The sequence below is a fragment of the Pelophylax lessonae genome (genome assembly GCF_965119305.1).
Source record: "Pelophylax lessonae genome assembly, chromosome: 1".
Lineage (NCBI taxonomy): Eukaryota > Metazoa > Chordata > Amphibia > Anura > Ranidae > Pelophylax > Pelophylax lessonae.
The window spans coordinates 459,035,045-459,054,317 of NC_138768.1; the positions used below are offsets into that span (position 1 = coordinate 459,035,045).

Below are 19,273 nucleotides of genomic sequence, written 5' to 3' on the forward strand. Positions count from 1 at the left end.
CTCAGCGGGGATCGATTCGCTGATCCCCGCTGAGCAGGCAGATGACAGCTCCGCCTCTGCTTACTATGCAGAGACAGACCAGTCAGATCCCCGCTCTCCTCTATGGGGGATCGGATGATAACGGACCGCCTGTCCATTTTCATCCGATCCTATCCGGTCCTATTCTCCAGACAGATGGAAAATAAGGTCACCATCCATCCGGATTTCTCAGACCACATCAAATCGGATAGCAGTGGGTGTCCGCTGACATTCTGCTCCATAGGGCTGCATGGGGCATCTGATCAGATCCACCTGAAAAACTGACAGGTGGACCAGATCGGAAAGCCCGTGTGAAAGGGGCCTAAGCCTTAGCCCCCTTTCACACTTGTGCAACTTCGAAGTCGCAAGATTTTACCGCGATATTGCCACGACTTTGTTGCTGCGATTTTGATGCGAGTTTGACTGGGCTTGAATGTCTTTGGACCTCAAAACGCATCAAAATCGTGCCAAAGTAGTGCAGAGACTACTTTGAAGTCGGTGCGACTTCAAGTCACACAGATATGAATGGTACTCATTGGTAATAATGGAGAACGACTTGTCATGCGATTTTGCAGTCCCAAATCGCATTACAAGTCGCACAAATGTGAAACTGGCCTTATTCTATGCACCCTTATATAAGAGACACTTGTGCAATCTAGAAAATCAAAACAAGCTTGCCATTAAAGAAGCGCAGTGCCCTCTGACCTTCTTCTGAATATGCAAGTTGCCTGACTGTTCTGAGAATGTTCTGAGTCTTAGAACCAGAAAAAGAATGCGGATCAGGAAAGTCAAAGTAAACTCAGAAGTCCTTATCTGCAAATTTGTTTCAATCAGTGGAAGCTGTTGTTGCTGTCTTGTTTGTGAAAGTACAAGCTGTCATTCTCCCGGCTCAACTAACAAATAAGTATCTGAATTAGAACAATGATATGATTTACCAACAACAATGTACAGTGCATCAAGAAAGTATTCACAGCGCTTTCATTTTTCCACATTTTGTTATGTTACAGCCTTATTCCACAATGGATTCAATTCATTATTTTCCTCAAAATTCTACAAACAATAACCCATAATGACAACGTAAAAGAAGTTTGCTTGAAATCTTTGCAAATTTATTAAAAATAAAAAACGAAAAAAAAAAAAATCCCATGTACATAAGTATGCACAGCCTTTGCTCAATACTTTGTTGAAGCACCTTTGGCACCAATTACAGCCTCAGGTCTTCACCCCAGTCTGAGATCCAGAGCACTCTGGAGCAGGTTTTCACCAAGGATGTTTCTGTATATTGCTGCATATATTGATTGGTTTGCATAAAAGTTTGCATATCGCGTCTACAGACTAGGGGAAAGATTTATGTCATTTTTATTTATCTATTTAGTAATGGCGGTGATCTGCGATTTTTAGCGGGACTGCGACATTGCGGTGGACAGATCGGACCCCTAACTGACATTTATGACACTTTTGGGGGGACCAGTGACATTACTACAGTAATCAGTGCTGAAAATATGCACTGTTACTGTACTAATGACAGGGAAGGGTTTAACACCAGGGGTGATCGAAGGGTTAAATGTTTCCCTAGGGGGGCTGCTTTCTAACAGTGTGGGGGATGGGCTTGCTGCATGAACACAGAGACCTGTGTTCCTGAATAAGAGTAACACAGGATCTCTGTGTTCATAACTGACAGAACAGCAGGCTGCCGCGTTTACAGCGACAGACCGCCGTTCTGACTCCACGGGGAGCGATCACGGGTGTCGGATCCGCTGATTAGCTTCCGCTGTGGGGAGAGGGCCCGCACGCCCCCGCTAGCGGTCCCGCAAAGCAACGTACAGGTATGTCGTTTCGCGGGACAGAGCCAACCTGCCGCTCTAAAACGACGGCGGCTGGACGGCAAGCGGTTAAGTGCAAGTGCAACTATGGCAAAAGGAATTTATCCTGTTTGTCTGAAATCGTGCAGACCCAGCTCTCTATCCACCCTGATTTGCCCGTCTGAGTGGGGCATTAGGAAAAAAGACAGCGCATGACATTTAAAGGATGATTAAAACTAGTTTATTTCCTAAATACAATGGACGCTTTATTTTGTTTTACCCTAGAAAGTAATGCATGTGCATTTGTCTAAGAATAGATATATATAAGAATATATATCTATATCTATCTATCTATATATATATAAAAAATACATCATTCATCTAATCAGGAAGGTAGAAGGAAACAGGTTCTGTTATAGAATCTCAGGTTAAACTTGTGGTTAGGCAAACCCCTTTATTAATTATGTGAGAGTTTAGCTGCGAGCTCACAGACTTCAGACGCATAAAGAACCTAGGCCCCGTTCACACTGGGGCGATCCGACTTCCCGGGGCGACCTCCGAGGTCGCGGTGCGAGCAGCGCGCCGCGACCTCGGAGCGGCCGGCACGGACTTCATAACATTGAAGTCTATGACGGTCGCTCCGGGTCGCCCCAAAGAAGCTCCGGACCCTTTTTTTAAGTCGGAGCGACTTGTGTCGCTCCTATTAGAACGGGTCCGCAGCTTCCCTATGGAAGGCGACCTACGGCGACCTGTGAGGTGACCAGGTCGCCTCACAGGTCGCCCCAGTGTGAACGGGGACTTACACACACATCACACAAATACACATAAACATTTTATTTGTTTATACTTTCTCTGCATTTTACTTTTATCTCTCGGATCCTTATTCTTATTTACTCAAATTGTTTTGTAATTTTAGTGACTTTGTGTGATTTAATGAAATCATACAAATTTTTCATCCTGCTGGCTATTTTATTGAAATCATTTTAAAGAATCACCTAAAGCACTGGTAATAATATTAAATGTAATAAATATCTAACATAGATTGACTTTCTTGTAAAATTTCACATAATTTTAATCCTCTTTGGTACCCAAACTACGGCCCTCCAGCTGTTGAGGAACTAAATGTCCCATGAGGCATTGTAAAACTCTGACATTCTCAGACGTGACTAGGCATGATGGGAATTGTAGTTCCTGAACAACTGGAGGGCCATAGTTTGGAGACCCCTTCTCTAGCCTGAGTAAAGTGTTGTTGGCTGAAGTGGATATTTTCATACAGAAGCATATTTATTAACATCAGAGAGGCCATTTATGCTGATTTTTTTCTTTTTTTTTTTGTATATTGTTTTTGATCATGTTTTGTCCTCTGTTGAAACTGATGGCCTGAATCTTGAATTGTACTTATTTGATTCTGTTATTTTAGAAGTTTTTAAAGCTTTTTTTTCACTGTCAAAACTTTATATAATATATATATTTTTTTTATTGATAAAGCTTTGAACATTCATTTTTTTGGATGTTTAATTTTTTTTATCCTTAAATATTGACAATGACTAATTATTGGTATAATTAGGAATACTAAATTTATGGACTGACATGGCTGAAAAGCATCACATTTACAACTGTATGACTTTGCCATAATGTTATAAATCTAAAAATCTGAGAACTGACAAGAGCTCCATTGTTAAGGGGAAAATAAGCCTGAACTTATTCAGGCAAATTCAGGTGAAATCCACGTCTGAAGTTGCCAATGATACATCTTCCCTCTTTCTTTTACATGCATATAGGCCATGTGAAGGCAATGTTGAGTTAATAATCGAATAGCTAGTAAATAATGTCCATACGTTTGTGCAGGTCTGAGGAGTGTTGCACTGCGTGCATACTGCGTCCTGTTTTTATGTATATGCCTAAGGCCCTGTTCACACCTGAGCGTTTTTCAGCTCGTAAAATGCTAATTTCTGAAGTCTCAAAACATCTCAAAACAAGCAAAATCCCATTCATATCAATGGCCACTGTTCACATATGAGCGTTTTGTCACCTGAAGCAAAATGCCTGAAGCTCAAAAAAGTACATGGGCTTCTTTTTTGCAGATTAGAGGCGTTTTTGTTGGATGCCAATGCTTGCCTCCAAACAACCACAAAAAAAGCCTAAAAAAATGCCTTAAAAACGCCTGAAAAGCGGCCAAAAATACGCCTGAAAATGATACAATCAGTTGTGAATGGAGCCCTAGGCTCCATGCACACCTGAGCGTATCGTTTTCAGGCTTTCTGTTGGGCTTTTTTCAGGCATTTTCTCTGCCTTTTTTTCAGGAGTTTTTCAGGCATTTTTCAGGTGTTTTTTGCAGGTGTTTGGAGACAAGCATTGGCATCCAACAAAAACGCCTCTAATCTGCAAAAAAGAAGCCCATGTACTTTTGTGAGCTTCAGGCATTTTGCTTCAGGCGACAAAACGCTCAGATATGAAAAGAGGCCATTGATGAATGGGATTGTGCTTGTTGAGCTTTTGAAATTGCAGAGATGAGCGTTTTATGAGCTGAAATACGCTCAGGTGTGAACAGGGCCTTAGACAGCAGTATTCGTATAATGTGGAAAGGTAAAACACACACAGATTATGCCATATCTCTGTTGTTTTATGTGCACCATACAATGCTACCCAAAAAATAAATATTTAAAAAAACGAATAATTCATACCATAACAAGTAATCTTTACAAATAAAAAGAAGTGCATTAAATCAACGAATCAATAAATATATAAAAAAAATTATTATTTAAAAAATAAATAAATACTGGGTAAATCAAACAAGGCGCATAAATCAATACTTCAAAAATGTATCCAACACACAATGCGGTGAATAAATAAATAAACAGTGCAGTATCAAACCAACTGAATATAGTAAATCAATTATAAGTCCGTAAACCATGCAGTGCTCAAACAAACATCTTCCACAAAGTGAGAAATGTAATTGCAACTTTTTAGCATGTAAAGTGCCTGTTCTACACACACCCTCCACAATGCACACCATTGGTATTACTCACCAGATTTAATTGACCACTTGTTACAAAATGATCAAACTCAACATTGCTCAAAAGCACAGGAATCCCTTGGTTCCTACGATCTTCATGCCACTCATGAAAAGCAGGTCCCATCAAAGGTTAACAATGCTCAAAAGCATAGCAATCCCATGGTTCCTATGATCTTCATAGCACTCATGAAAAGAAGGTCCCATTAAAAAAGTTAAAAAGAAAAAGCTCATAGCATAAAACAACTCCTTTTTTAAAAGGTTGCATTAAAAACAATCCAGCGTTACTCACAGAGTGCTCAGTCCAGCCTCAAAAAATCTGATAGCTAAGATGTGAATTGAGGAGTACCACACCAGTGTGCTTCCTTCTCTGTGGGCTCCTTTCAGCGCAGGGCGTCACACTGCTCAATCCCCACCCAATGTATTTCCTCTATACGGACATCATCAGGAATGGTCTATTGTACTGATACCTAATTTTAGATGCAGCTGAGTGACACTTTACAATCATCCATTGCGCTGAGTGCTATAATTTGTGTTTAAAATATATGTTACAACATTTTTTAATAGTATGAGGAAAGATTAGAACCTCTGAGAGATTCAGCCTTGCTTACTGTCCTGGTGACAACTGTTTAATCAAACAGAATGTGAATGAAAATCCCCAACTACAACACATACATAATTTTTTTTAATAGTTCAGGGTAAGGCAAGAACCACAATAAGCTTTTTATTTTATTTTTATTGCCGATCTATGTGCTATCTCCTCTAGTTTTACCAATAACCATCTAGTTTGAACACCTTCCTAAATAATTAATTACATTTATATCCAATGAGGTAGACAGTTACACCATAAAGTAGATGGTAAATATAAAGGACAATATACAATCAGATTGTAACACATAGGGGCCACGTGTACAATCTTCTTAGGTGTAACAAGAAAAATTCAGCTTCTCTAATCAGTGTTTTATACAACCTTATGCATAAATGTATGAATTATCTAGATATTATGTGTGCCCATATACCTGTTGAGGGCTGAACAAGAATTAGGCTCGATTCACACCTATGCATGTGTGTGGGCCGCGTTTGCTTGGGCACGGCAGCCCATTCATTTGAATGGGCAACCATTCGTGTGTTTCCCATAGAAAAAGGTGCATGCACCTTTTTCAAAACGGGGCCCGCAGGGAAATCGCATGGTCATTTTGACCATGCGATTTCCCTGAGTTTCCTACAAATGCACTGCATTTTTACATGTGTGGGGTGCGCATTTTCTCACATCAGTGCATTTTCACTGTGGGTGGTTGCGGGTGCACACGCTGTCACCCACATAGGGTGAACAGGGCCTAAACTCATTACAATGTGATTGTGTTAACTTGACTTCCCTGAAACTAGGGTCAAAATCTAGTTTGGAATTTGAAGTCATTTCACATAGCAACTAGCCAACTGACAGGCAGTGGTGGGATTTAAAAATTTTAGTAGCCAGTTCCGGCTTTCAATGCAGTGACCAGCGTGCCCCCTTTCAATGCACAGTGACCAGCGTGCCTCCTTTCAATGCACAGTGACCAGCGTGCCCCCTTTCAATGCACAGTGACCAGCGTGCCCCCTTTCAATGCACAGTGACCAGCGTGCCCCCTTTCAATGCATAGTGACCAGCGTGCCCCCTTTCAATGCACAGTGACCAGCGTGCCCCCTTCAAAACAGTGACCAGCGTGCCCCGTTCAATGCAGTGACCAGCGTGCCCCCTTCAATGCAGAGACCAGCGTGCCCCCTTTCAATACACAGTGACCAGCGTGCCCCCTTTCAATGCACAGTGACCAGCGTGCCCCCTTTCAATGCACAGTGACCAGCGTGCCCCCTTCAATGCAGTGACCAGCGTGCATGCCCCCTTCAATGCAGTGACCAGCGTGCCCCCTTCAATGCAGTGACCAGCGTGCCCCCTTTCAATGCACAGTGACTAGCATGCCCCCTTTCAATGCACAGTGACCAGCGTGCCCCCTTTCAATGCACAGTGACCAGCGTACCCCCTTTCAATGCAGAGACTAGCGTGCTGCATGCCCCCTTTCAATACAGAGACCAGCATGCCCCCTTTCAATGCAGAGATCATCGTGCCCCCTTTCAATGCAGAGACCAGCGTGCGGCGTGCCCCCTTCAATGCAGAGACCAGCGTGCGGTGTGCCCCCTTCAATGCAGAGATCATCATTCGGGCCCCCTTTCAATGCAGAGACCAGCATGCCCCCTTCAATGCAGAGATCATCATTTGTGCCCCCTTCAATGCAGAGACCAGCGTGCGGTGTGCCCCTTTCAATGCAGAGATCATCATTCGGGCCCCCTTTCAATGCAGAGACCAGCATGCCCCCTTCAATGCAGAGATCATCATTTGTGCCCCCTTCAATGCAGAGATCATCATTCGTGCCCCCTTCAATGCAGAGACCAGCGTGCCCCCTTGACAAGCCTCCCCCGAGACCAGTGCACTTGACTTACCTGTTATAGTGGCGGCTTCTTCTCTTTAGTCCCCGCGTCTCCTCGAGTCCTCCCACCTCCTCCTCGGCCAATGGCATGGGGTTTGCCTTTCGGCCAATCAGGAAGCGGGTCTCAGACCCGCTTTCTGATTGGCCAGGAGGAGGATCCGTGTGACAATAGCAAATTTTAATTCGCTATTGTCACACAATGGGTGGGCTCCGGGTCCACCTTTTCCTGAAGCCTACTAGAGCCAAATTGTAATAGGCGGGGACTGTCTGGGAGGCGGCGGCGCGGCGGCTTGGAGGAGAAAGGGGTGACGTCACTGTTTGCTAGACGCAAAGCGGCTCTAGCCTAGCAACCAGTGCAGTGTGTGGGCTCTGGCCGCCTCCCTGCAGAGAGAGAGCGCCACCGCCGCGGCCACAAGCAGGGACAGAGGACAGAGAGAGCAGCAGAGCGGTCAGCGGATGATATACAGATGGTCACAAGGCGGTTCTGCGAACTTCCAAATATTTAGTAACCGGTTCTGTGGAACCGGTGTGAACCGGCTGAATCCCACCACTGCTGACAGGTAAAGTTGGCAATAGATTTTTTTTTTTTAGTTTTTATTTTTTCGTTCAATCAGCGAACAGATTCCTGAATCACACAAACGAGGTGGATCCCCTTGCCAGGACATTGTATTTCAACAGTGCGACCTGCCTCTGTCAAAATACACTGATCAGAAAAAAAGTTTTCCAGCTTGTGCGTTCGAAAGAATAGGGATGGCCCCATACATGGATCTAAATTTGGGCAGTTCCGGCTGAACCAAGGTAATTTCGATCTATTTATGGACATGTATAGGTTACCAATATTACAGTTATAATATTAACAACTAAAGCAGTGCTATACGGGGTTCATACAGTATATACAAACAATGTACACAAAAACAGAGACCATTCGAACACAACATACTGCAAACAATTTTACTAAATAGAAGAAACACATTAAAAAAGTTTAAATGCGTTTTTATTGTTTTGTTTTTATTATTATTTTATTATTTTTATTGTTTGATTATTTTTTTAAAGCTGAAAGTCTCACTAAATGTCTGGGAAAACATTGAAAAGGATGAAAAAAAGTACTATTGTAGGGGGTAGAGTAAAAGACTGTATTACTATTTATATAAATGATCTCACAGTGTGTAATAAAATAAAATATCACTGAGAACCCAATGTGCTTGAGGAGGTGGAATAACACAGATAAGAACTGCAGCTGCATAACTAATAAACATCTATAAAGGATAATTGAATTAGAAGGATAAACCTTCAAAATACAAAAAACAGCAGCGCAAAACAATGGTAGTCATATGTAACCACCACCACAACTTGAATGAATTATGCGGACTTAAAACGATTAAAATTAAACATATATAAAATATATATAATAAATAAATATATTGTAAAGTCCCACAGTCCTTCAGCTGCAAATGATAATAATCAGGATGTGCATTAGAAATCCAGAGCCTGGATAGGTGTAGTAAAGGAAAGGATCACCCAACAATCCATCACCAAAGTGCCGGGGATAAGGCAGAAATGGACACTCACCAGACCTATATGCTTATTCACTCTCATGAACAAGCTAGATTCGCTTTAGAGAAAAAACTTCCAGAACTGCATCAGCTGTCTCTTATCCACTGACAAGCCACCAGAACTCAGGTACATGTGGGAGAAAATAAAGCCTCCACTAGTGCAAATAACATTTAACAATTTTTATTGCAAAGACAATAACAGGACAATTGCACTCACTTGTAATCTTATAAATACAGGCACATCATGTAAATGGTGAGGATGAACAGCCGTTGGACCTGGTAGCTGGCTCCACACCAAGCCAAGCGCCGCTGGGTGCTTCCGTCACCGTCAAATGTTGTTACAGGGTACGCCGTCTGCCCACGCCCGATGCGTTTCATCACTTCCGACTTTGTCACTGGGGGCATTACTATTGTAGGGGGTAGAGTAAGAGGCTGTATTACTATTGTAGGAGGTAGAGTAAGAGGCTGTATTACTATTGTAGGGGGTAGAGTAAGAGGCTGTATTACTATTGTTGGGGGTAGAGTAAGAGGCTGTATTACTATTGTAGGGGGTAGAGTAAGAGGCTGCATTACTATTGTAGGGGGTAAAGTAAGAGGCTGTATTACTATTGTAGGGGGTAGAGTAAGAGGCTGTATTACTATTGTAGGGGGTAGAGTAAGAGGCTGTATTACTATTGTAGGGGGTAGAGTAAGAGGCTGTATTACTATTGTAGGGGGTAGAGTAAGAGGCTGTATTACTATTGTAGGGGGTAGAGTAAGAGGCTGTATTACTATTGTAGGGGGTAGAGTAAGAGGCTGTATTTTATTGTAGGGGGTAGAGTAAGAGGCTGTATTACTATTGTAGGGGGTAGAGTAAGAGGCTGTATTACTATTGTAGGGGGTAGAGTATGAGGCTGTATTACTATTGTAGGGGGTAGAGTAAGAGGCTGTATTACTATTGTAGGGGGTAGAGTAAGAGGCTGTATTACTATTGTAGGGGGTAGAGTAAGAGGCTGTATTACTATTGTAGGGGGTAGAGTATGAGGCTGTATTACTATTGTAGGGGGTAGAGTAAGAGGCTGTATTACTATTGTAGGGGGTAGAGTAAGAGGCTGTATTACTATTGTAGGGGGTAGAGTAAGAGGCTGTATTACTATTGTAGGGGGTAGAGTAAGAGGCTGTATTACTATTGTAGGGGGTAGAGTATGAGGCTGTATTACTATTGTAGGGGGTAGAGTAAGAGGCTGTATTACTATTGTAGGGGGAAGAGTAAAAAGCTGTATTACTATTGTAGAGGGTAGAGTAAGAAGCTGTATTACTATTGTAGGGGGTAGAGTAAGAGGCTGTATTACTATTGTAGGGGGTAGAGTAAGAGGCTGTATTACTATTGTAGGGGGTAGAGTAAGAGGCTGTATTACTATTGTAGGGGGTAGAGTAAGAGGCTGTATTACTATTGTAGGGGGTAGAGTAAGAGGCTGTATTACTATTGTAGGGGGTAGAGTAAGAGTCTGTATCACTTACCATATTTCTCGATCCGGTACTATGTTCTCCTTCTTGACACCCAGGACTGTAGGTGGTCCCTCAGAATCATCACATACAATGCAGGACTACACTGTATGTGAGGAGGCACGCATGCAACCACTGCCAAGAGGTGCCAGGAGTGCATTATACAGAGGGCTTTGGAGGACCGATTGAAGTGAGCATATCAGAATGAGGAATAGGGAAAGATTTATAACTTATTCCTCTACCCCTAGACTTAATGAGTATTTAAAGTGTTACCAAACCCATGACCCTGCATTCACTATATCTCCTTTTCCACAGTACACAGAACATGGAAATGCAATTATTTTAATAAATATAAACTGATAAATACCTTTTCTCATCAGCAGTACCGTATTTTCTGGCGTTTAAGACGACTGGGTGTAAAAGACGACCCCCCTACTTTTCAAGTTAAAACATAGGTTTTGGGCTATACTCGCCGTATAAGACTACCCCCCTTCCGAAGCAAAGCAAGGCAACACCATATACCATATACGCCGAGTATAAAAATCCCAAAGGTAATTAAGTAAGTGTAATTTATAAAAGCGCTGGCTGTCTGTGCCCTATTCATCTGCAAGGTACCGTAAGTACCGTAAATGTATTCTCTTATAAATCTTCATGGTATTGTAAGTATAAAAATCCCAAAGGTAATTAAGTAAGTGTACCGTAATCTATGAAAGCTCTGTCTGTCTGTGTCCTATTCACCTGTAAGGTACTGTAAATGTATTATCTTATAAATCTCCAAGGTATTGTAAAAGTAAGTATTACCGGTAGATGTATCCTCTCTCAAAGCCCTGGCTGTGTGGGAATCCTGTACCGGTATACCATATGTGCCGTAGCTTCGGCTACAAACAGTATACTGCGCTGAGCCAATCACTGTGAGCAATGCATTCTATTATTGAATACAAAGCCTGCTCGGATTGGCGGAGTCAGAGAAAGTAACATAATCCCACCTCTCTGACTCCGCCAATCCAAGCAGGCTTTGCATTCAATAATAGAATACATCGCTCACCGTAATTGGCTCAGCGCAGTATATTACGTAGCCGAGGCTACGGTACAGTATACCGGAACAGGATTCCCGCACAGCCAGCCCTTGAGAAGATTATACATCTAGCGGTAATACTTTTACTTACAATACCTTGGAGATTTATAAGAGAATTTACACTTACTTACTTACCTACTACTTTCATACTTGGCGTATAAGAGGACCCCCCCCATTCTTGAGGGATTTTTTTGAGGTTCAAAAGTCATCTAATACGCCGGAAAAAACGGTATATAGCAGTCTTATGACTTCTATCAGTTCCTGGTTAAGCTTGTAGAAGGAGTTTTCATACTGCACTTGCTGTCCTATTAGGATCCAAAACCCCTGAGCTTCTGTCTGGACAGTGCTGATTGGCCCTGTGCTGATCACATGGAAAAAAAAAAACCTCTCTAGCAATACACACCAAAACAAGCATGTGCAGTCTGACTCCAAAGGCTCTGTCATATCCAGATATGTTCTGGAGTCAGTGGAAGAAGAAGGTTAAACAACCTTTTTACACAATGCAGAGGATTAACCCCTTAGGTTCCACAGTGAGTATAACAAGCATATACAGACTGATTTTACTTTTGTGGGTTTAGTAATAGTTTAACTCTAGCTGTGAATTTTTTTTTTCTTGGGCCTGGAGTTGGGCTTAAAATTCACAATCAATGCAGCTCTGTATTCATGAATTCATTAATAAATGTATATTTTAATGCAAGCATTGTAAGTACCCAAATTTGGTCTGGTAGCAGTCTCTCAAAGTCAATTGTACAGCAGAGCTCAGACTGTGAAAGGGAGAAGCATGCAGATAAGAAAAGTAAGCAGAATGACAGAGATTAGGTCATCAGTGTGTTGCTTTCCCTTTCACTGTTCATACATATAGCGAAAGTGATATTGAACTGTAGAATAGCTGTGCCTCGTCTCAGAACTGAAAGGACAGCGATGCAAATCTTTTGGTGGATATATGTATTTCTTATGTGTGTTTATTTGTTTGCCTGACGTTCAACTTTAGCTGAAGAAAACTGTTGCAGTGGTAGGATTAAGCAATTAATGTTCCACTTCTGGACCGGAAGGATTTGCCCCCTTACTGACCAGGCCATTGTTTGCGATTTGGCACTGCGTTACTTTAACGGACAATTGCGCGGTTATGCAACCCTGTACCTAAATAAAATTGATGTCCTTTTTGTTCCCACAAATAGAGCTTTTTTTTCGGGGTATTTGATCACCTGTGCGATTTTTATTTTTTGAGCTATAAACAAAAAAAGAGCGACAATTCTGAAAAAAAAAAAAACAACAATATTTTTCACATTTTGCTATATAACATTCCCAAAAAAAAAAATTTAAAAATCAAAATTTTTTTAATATTTCAGGCCAATTTGTTTTCTGCTACATATTTTTGGTAAAAAAAATCGCAATAAGCGTATTTTGATTGGTTTGCGCAAAAGTTATTGCGTCTACTAACTACGGGATAGATTTCTGTCATTTTTATTGTTTTTCTTTTACTAGTAATGGTGGCGATCTGCGATTTTTTGCGGACAGATCAGACCCCTAACTGGCAAATTTTTAACCTTTTAGGGGGACCGGTGACATTACTACAGTAATCAGTGTGAAAAATATGCACTGTTACTGTAATAATGACACTGGCAGGGAAGGGGTTAACAGTCTGGGTGATTAAGGGGTTAAATGTGAGCCTAGGGGAGTGATTCTAAATGTGGGGGGGTGTGGCTTGTGAAATTACCATAGAGTCCTGTGTTCCTATACAGAAGGATCACAGTGGCTCTATGATCATTCCAGAGAGAAGAACGGTCAGCTGTGTTTACAACAGCTGACCGTTCTTCTCTCTCAGCGGGAAACGATCGCAGGTGTCAGCTGGCAATCAGAGCCGCCTGCCCGCTGCATCGGCTTCCCCGCTGACGAGCGGGGGGGCAGGAACGCGCCGCTGGTGGCACGTGCTCGCCCCCTAGCCTCCTGCGTGCGACCGACTGCGGCGGGCGGTCGTAAAGCGGTTAATGTAATATAAAAATATTTGTCGGCCTGGGAAATCAGACAAAGCCTGTCTGTGAGAGCAAGAGTGTATGGTGGTTGTTCCCTGTATGGACCTTATAGGAATATTCTAAGATCCAGGAAGTACCTTATGTGTTTGGAGGAGAAGGAGTGGATCCATTATTTACATCTGTGCCTGGGAGCACTACATGTTTATCTGATCTATATTTCTGGTGAGTAGGAGGGAAGCACAAAGAAGCACTGTGATATCACCAGCAGAAGATACCTATCAGCACAGACACTTTATTGCACCTTTTTTGCACAATATTTTGCATCATGGACTTTATGTAATCAATTTTTTGTGCTAACACTTTGTTTATTGCACTTGTATGATTATATTGCACATTATTTTGAAGCAGCGCTTTATTTACATGATTTTTGTATTAATGTAATGCTTAAAAAAAGGGAACATCCTAAGAATTAGCCAGGTGAAAGCACAATGTTAAGGGCTGCAGTAATTAAAACATAAATCTCATCACAATCTTCTTATGTGCCTTTAGATCCCTATGAGACACAGTGCATGAAGCACTTTGTCCTTTCTTGATCAGTGTTGTGGTTGCTGAACAAGTGTGGTCAAAGGTGTGCCCCTTCCTGAAACTGCCCTTCAACCAATCTACTCCAAAGGAGTCAAATACATAAGTAGCTTTTCAATGACAGGACACACAAAATTGAAGGGGTCGCCACACAGGTCACACAGATGGAGATAATGGAAAGGATCTTGCACAGGACGACTGCACAAATGATCTGCTATGAGATGTGGGTGCCCTTTCATTCTACTCAATGTAAACAAAAAGAGGTTTGATCGCACTCCAGTGGATAAAGATAAAATGATCCTTTATTAAGTTTGTAAACCCAACAAGACAATCGAGCCACAAACAGTTGACGCGTTTCACGATTCAAGATCTGAAGAGTTGTGATTAAGCGATCTTGAATCGTGAAACGCGTCAACTGTTTGTGGCTCAATTGTCTTGTTGGATTTACAATCTTTATAAAGGATCATTTTATCTTCATCCACTGGAGTGCATTCAAACCTCTTTTCGTTTACATTGAGTGGATCCAGACCACAGACTCGACTTGCACCGAGTTGCTTGAGGGTTGGATTGTCCTCACCTGGAGCAGTGTACATTTCCTTTTAGTGAGCCCTTTCATTCTACCTGTAGCAGTTTTTCCAGGCCTTGTGCCTGATGTGGGTCTGCCATTGTTACCGGAGACACCTCCAACACTTTTGAGTTGTGACCCCAGGTGTGAGAACGGAGACAATGACCATTCCGGTATCTTTTGTTTGTTTTGTTTTATTGTATTTAGGGGATGGGATAAGGGAATGTGTGGGATACTCCTCTGGCTCAACTAGATACACTTTGGGACACTTGAAGAAAAATGCCTGTTGGCGCTGCCTTGACGCCAGCTGAATGCCGACCAGCGCTTCCTGACGCCTAAAGATACTGTAGTACTGAAACTGTGCTGGAACCTCAACTTTAACTCAGAAGATCAAGGACTGTAGAACACTTGACTCCTGACACTGCTTTAGCTCAAAAGTCACTGAACAACTCCCTCCAGCCCTGCACTGGCTGAGGTAGCTCTGTGTAGATACTTGTGCTGTTGCAACTCTTAACCTTATGCACTTCCCACTGTACACTGACTCTTCAGGGCCCAAACTACAGGTGCCCCCTTTTAACACTTCAGGGTCCTCTACCTAGGTACCCCCTCAAATACGTCAGGGTCCTCTGACTAGGCACCCCCTTTAACCGCTAGCTGACACCTGAATCCCTAGAACCTTCTCCGGAGTGGTCCCCGCTGACACTAGGCAGACCCCCAGGGGCAGTCCACAGTACTCACGACCTTTGTAGGCTTTCCTGGAACTGGACCCCTCTCTCTCTCCGCTGGTTCTCGGCACACCGGATCCCCTCTGCAGCTCAGCTTCACACTCTTTGGATTCCAAGGCCGCCACCCGGGACACCCGCTTCCTCTGACAGAATGAGAGACAGCCATACTCTCCCTCCTTGGACTCTGCTTCCTGCCAAAGACGCTGTGTCATGCGTTCCCTTCAAACTTATACCCACTCCCAGAATCCTCTGCGATAGAATCTTCCTTCTGGGGTAGATACAAGCCTGACTGAGCCACTGATTGGGTTTCCTCCACTGCCCTATGAGAATCCTCTCACATAGCCAATGGGGAGACTCCCCTCTCAGTAACCTCACCTGGGAGACATGACAGTCCAGCTAAAATCATGGCCCTGCTGTTAAGCAGCCAAGGCCCACTATACTTTACCTAGCACCTACCTGTAGGGTGCTACATACCCATAAACGATTTTCTTTCCTACACAGCATAAGCAGGCGTTGGCTATCTCTGCTTGATGAATTGCACAGGGAGCCCTGCTGTCAGTGTACACAGACAAGCCTATAGATTCCGTAACAAGTATAATTAAACTTGTACCAGCTAGCATATCATACTGATAATGTGTAAAGCAGAGACAACCAGATCAGAAAACAAGGTGGCATCTAGTTCATAGAGGAGGACTCTGGATAAAATGTTGTGCTGTAGCTGCCTCATAAGAATGTGTTAATTGGGCTTCAGCCTGGGGTGGAGCTGACAGCCAGAACAAACAACAATAGAGTTGTGCTTCTACTGCACAATACAGCCAGAGATCAGAGCAGGACATAAGACAAGCATACATTGCTCAAAATTTGGCTGGTTCAGCAGGGACCAGCTGAGATTCGATCCATGTATGAGCAGGCTGACTGTACCCAAGTCGATCCATCGATCGACTTGGATACAACCAGCCTGATGTGTTTTTTTTTACATGCAATTACTGTTGATGGCTATAGCTGCTAGCAGTAATCATTTTGGTTCTGTCTGCCGGGAAGGCTCCCTCTAGCCCCCTCCAGCATAACACAATAGTGCTGTAGGAGTCATCCCCCTATCAACATTGTCTGTGTTGATGAGGAAATCTAGCGTTCTTTCCTTCTACCCATTGTGGAAGGAAAGAAAATCAAAGAAACTATGGGCTACTTATGTGCTCTTATGGACTGGAGGCATAGAAGAAGGTTTTGGTGGAACTTCTTTAATTGTCCATGAAGTAACAAGTTCTTCAGAGAAAAACCCTAAGGCTCCTTTCACACATAAGCGTTTCGGATCGCGGGCAGAATTGCCGAGATTCTGCCCGTGATTCCGAACCATTGCAAGTCACGGGACGCCCGAGCGATTCCCGTGACTTGCAATGGCACCCCAAACGCGGAACGATTTTGCCGCGATTGTCGCCTGACGAATCGTGGTAAAATCGCGCAAACAGAATTGCAGAATGCCTGACGCCCAAATGAAGTCCTTGTATTTCTTTTGGGTGTCAGGCATCCCGCGATTCTGTTTGCGCGATTTTACCGCGATTCGTCAGGCGACAATCGCGGCAAAATCGCTCCGCGTTTGGGGTGCGATTGCAAGTCACGGAAATCGCTCGGGCGTCCCGCGACTTGCAGTGGTTCGGAATCGCTGCCAGATTTGCAGCAATTCTGCCCGCGATCTGAAATGCTTATGTGTGAATGGAGCCTAAATAAATCATGATCTGAAAATATTTACAACATTCAATTGCAAATCAATAGGAGCATAAAGATAAAAACGTATTACTGTTATGAAATTGTACATGACACTTTAAACAGAATTCCTGAAAAATATTTATATACATAAATACACAGTAATGTATCAATATATTCTAACTGAGCAGTCAGGTCTGTATTTATCAGTGATTTCAATTTAGCCCCATATTGACAGATTTCTTATTCACACCAAACTGAAATGTGCTGCTAATGAAAATCTGTAAGGCCTGATAGGATATTGATCTCTCTGAATATGGATTTTATGCAGAAGTTGATCAATTACATGTATTTGCAATGCACTGTGAAATTAAGGTTAGAGAACTGCTTTAGACCATAAGATTTTCTGTAATAGTATGTAGAGGAAATGGCTTATATAGTAATGAGGAAGTGTTTTCTTTATGTCCTAGCCGACTGCAGATGTACAGACTCATAAAATGTCTTTAAGCAGTATTTAGCAATAGTGTGCAAGAGTCTATAGGTAGATTCTGGTAAGATGAGCACATAGATGGGGAGTTGCTTTAGGGGGTAAATGCACCCACCCATAGGAATGGAATTATGTCCTACCAAGGGATACCTTAGTTTGGTGCCACCTTTAATTGTCATGTTATATCCTATATTGTGCATCATTATATCCTGTAATCTGGTTTTGTATAAATGATTGAATGCGAGAATATAGATAAAGTAGAAATGAAGTGTTTTCTAGATATTAATAGAGAAAGATATCCTATTAAGGCCTAGTATACACTTGAGGTTTGGGGAGGAGCGATAGAAATAAATGTTGTCTATAGCATCTAGAGTCTAGCTGGAATTGTAGTGCACAGTAGTAAACTTGGGGAAATTCACTCAAGGAATATAGAGTGTTTATCTAATAAAGTCAACAGTCACTGAGATTAATGAATATTGTGAAAGTGTGTTCACTTCAATAAACCAATCATGTTCTAGCAAAAATTCAGTTTTTTTTTTCCTTGCAAATAATTGGGTAAGTTCACCTTATTTACTGATTCACTTTGCTAAGTACAGCGATTCTCAACTAGGGTTCCTCCAGAGGTTCCTTGAGCTGTGGCTGACTGACCTCCCATCTGGTACTTATCACCAATGTAAGAGACATTCTTTCCTCTGAGCCTTTTAAATAAATTTAGCTAGGGTGCCCTGAGACCTGAAAATAATTTCAAGGGTTCCTCTGGGGTCAAAAGATTGGGAAGGGCTGCTTTAGTAAATCAGTTCTCTCTCTCTCTTGCTCTCTTGTGCTCTCTCGCGCTCTCTTTCTTTCTTCAAATTTGGTCTGCAGTTTTGGATCAACTTCATTATTTGGCTCAAATATATACAGTAATATCTTAAATGCATTGTTCTCAGTGGATTGTGTGGACTTGTGTCATATTTCAGAAATATACAGATCCATCGCGCTGATCATAGACTTGAATCTGCTTCTTGATATGGCTTAATTTCTCCTTTAAATAGACACAGCGCTCCCGTTTCTCTATGAATGCAGGATCCTGAGAAAAAGAAAAAAAACAATAGGGGGTAATTACACAATCATAGCACATCAAGCTCCTAACCTGGATAGTCAGCTGACTGAACTCTCCTAGGAATGTTTCAATACACCAAAATTCACTGTTCAGATTATTCTAGCATCAGTAACACTTGAAGGAACTAGTTATTTCATTAGTTTTCCCAAATCCTTCAGATGCTTCAGTTTCCTATACTTTTCATTGATTTTTATTTGCAGATTTTATTGTTACAAAATTTGTCTAAAAATAAAGTGTATCTATAGACCAAACTATTTTTGGATTTGGATAGAAAAGTGAGATGTTAGAACTTCAAGTTTTGTGTTGAATGGGGAGGTATTAGAACTCCTGTGTGTTTGATACCGGTTCCAAAAGTAATCGGCAATGCAAACATTTGAGTTGTCACCATAATAGAGGGGACCCTTCCCAGTTAGGGACATTGGGGGAGATTTACTAAAACTGGTGCACTCAGAATCTGGTGCATAGTAATCAATCAGCTTCTAAGTTCAGCTTGATCAATTAAGTTTTGACAAGAAAACCTAGAAGCTGATTGATAACTATGCACAGATACACCAGATTCTGTGTGCTCCAGTTTTAGTAAATCTCCCCCACTTTTCCAGCACTGGCTGTCTAAATGGAGACTTCTCTCTTATCCGAAAGATAGCCTCTCACTTACTGTTGTGTCTACAGGACAGGAATTAAAGTGAAATCTTCCCAATGGGACATGGTCTGCAAAAAAAAGTTCAAAAGT

The 19,273-nt window shown here is 42.2% G+C and overlaps 1 protein-coding gene across 2 annotated transcripts in view; it reads right to left on the bottom strand.

Moving 5' to 3' along the window:
• The window catches only part of OCEL1 (occludin/ELL domain containing 1), a 245,874-nt gene that overhangs the window by 196,275 nt on the left and 30,326 nt on the right, over positions 1-19,273 (bottom strand). For both annotated transcript variants that reach the window (XM_082266760.1, XM_082266759.1), the window contains exon 5: positions 18,385-18,510. In XM_082266760.1, the coding sequence (XP_082122886.1) occupies positions 18,397-18,510 (114 nt within the window). In that variant the 3' untranslated portion in view covers positions 18,385-18,396. The remainder of the gene's footprint in view (positions 1-18,384; positions 18,511-19,273) is intronic.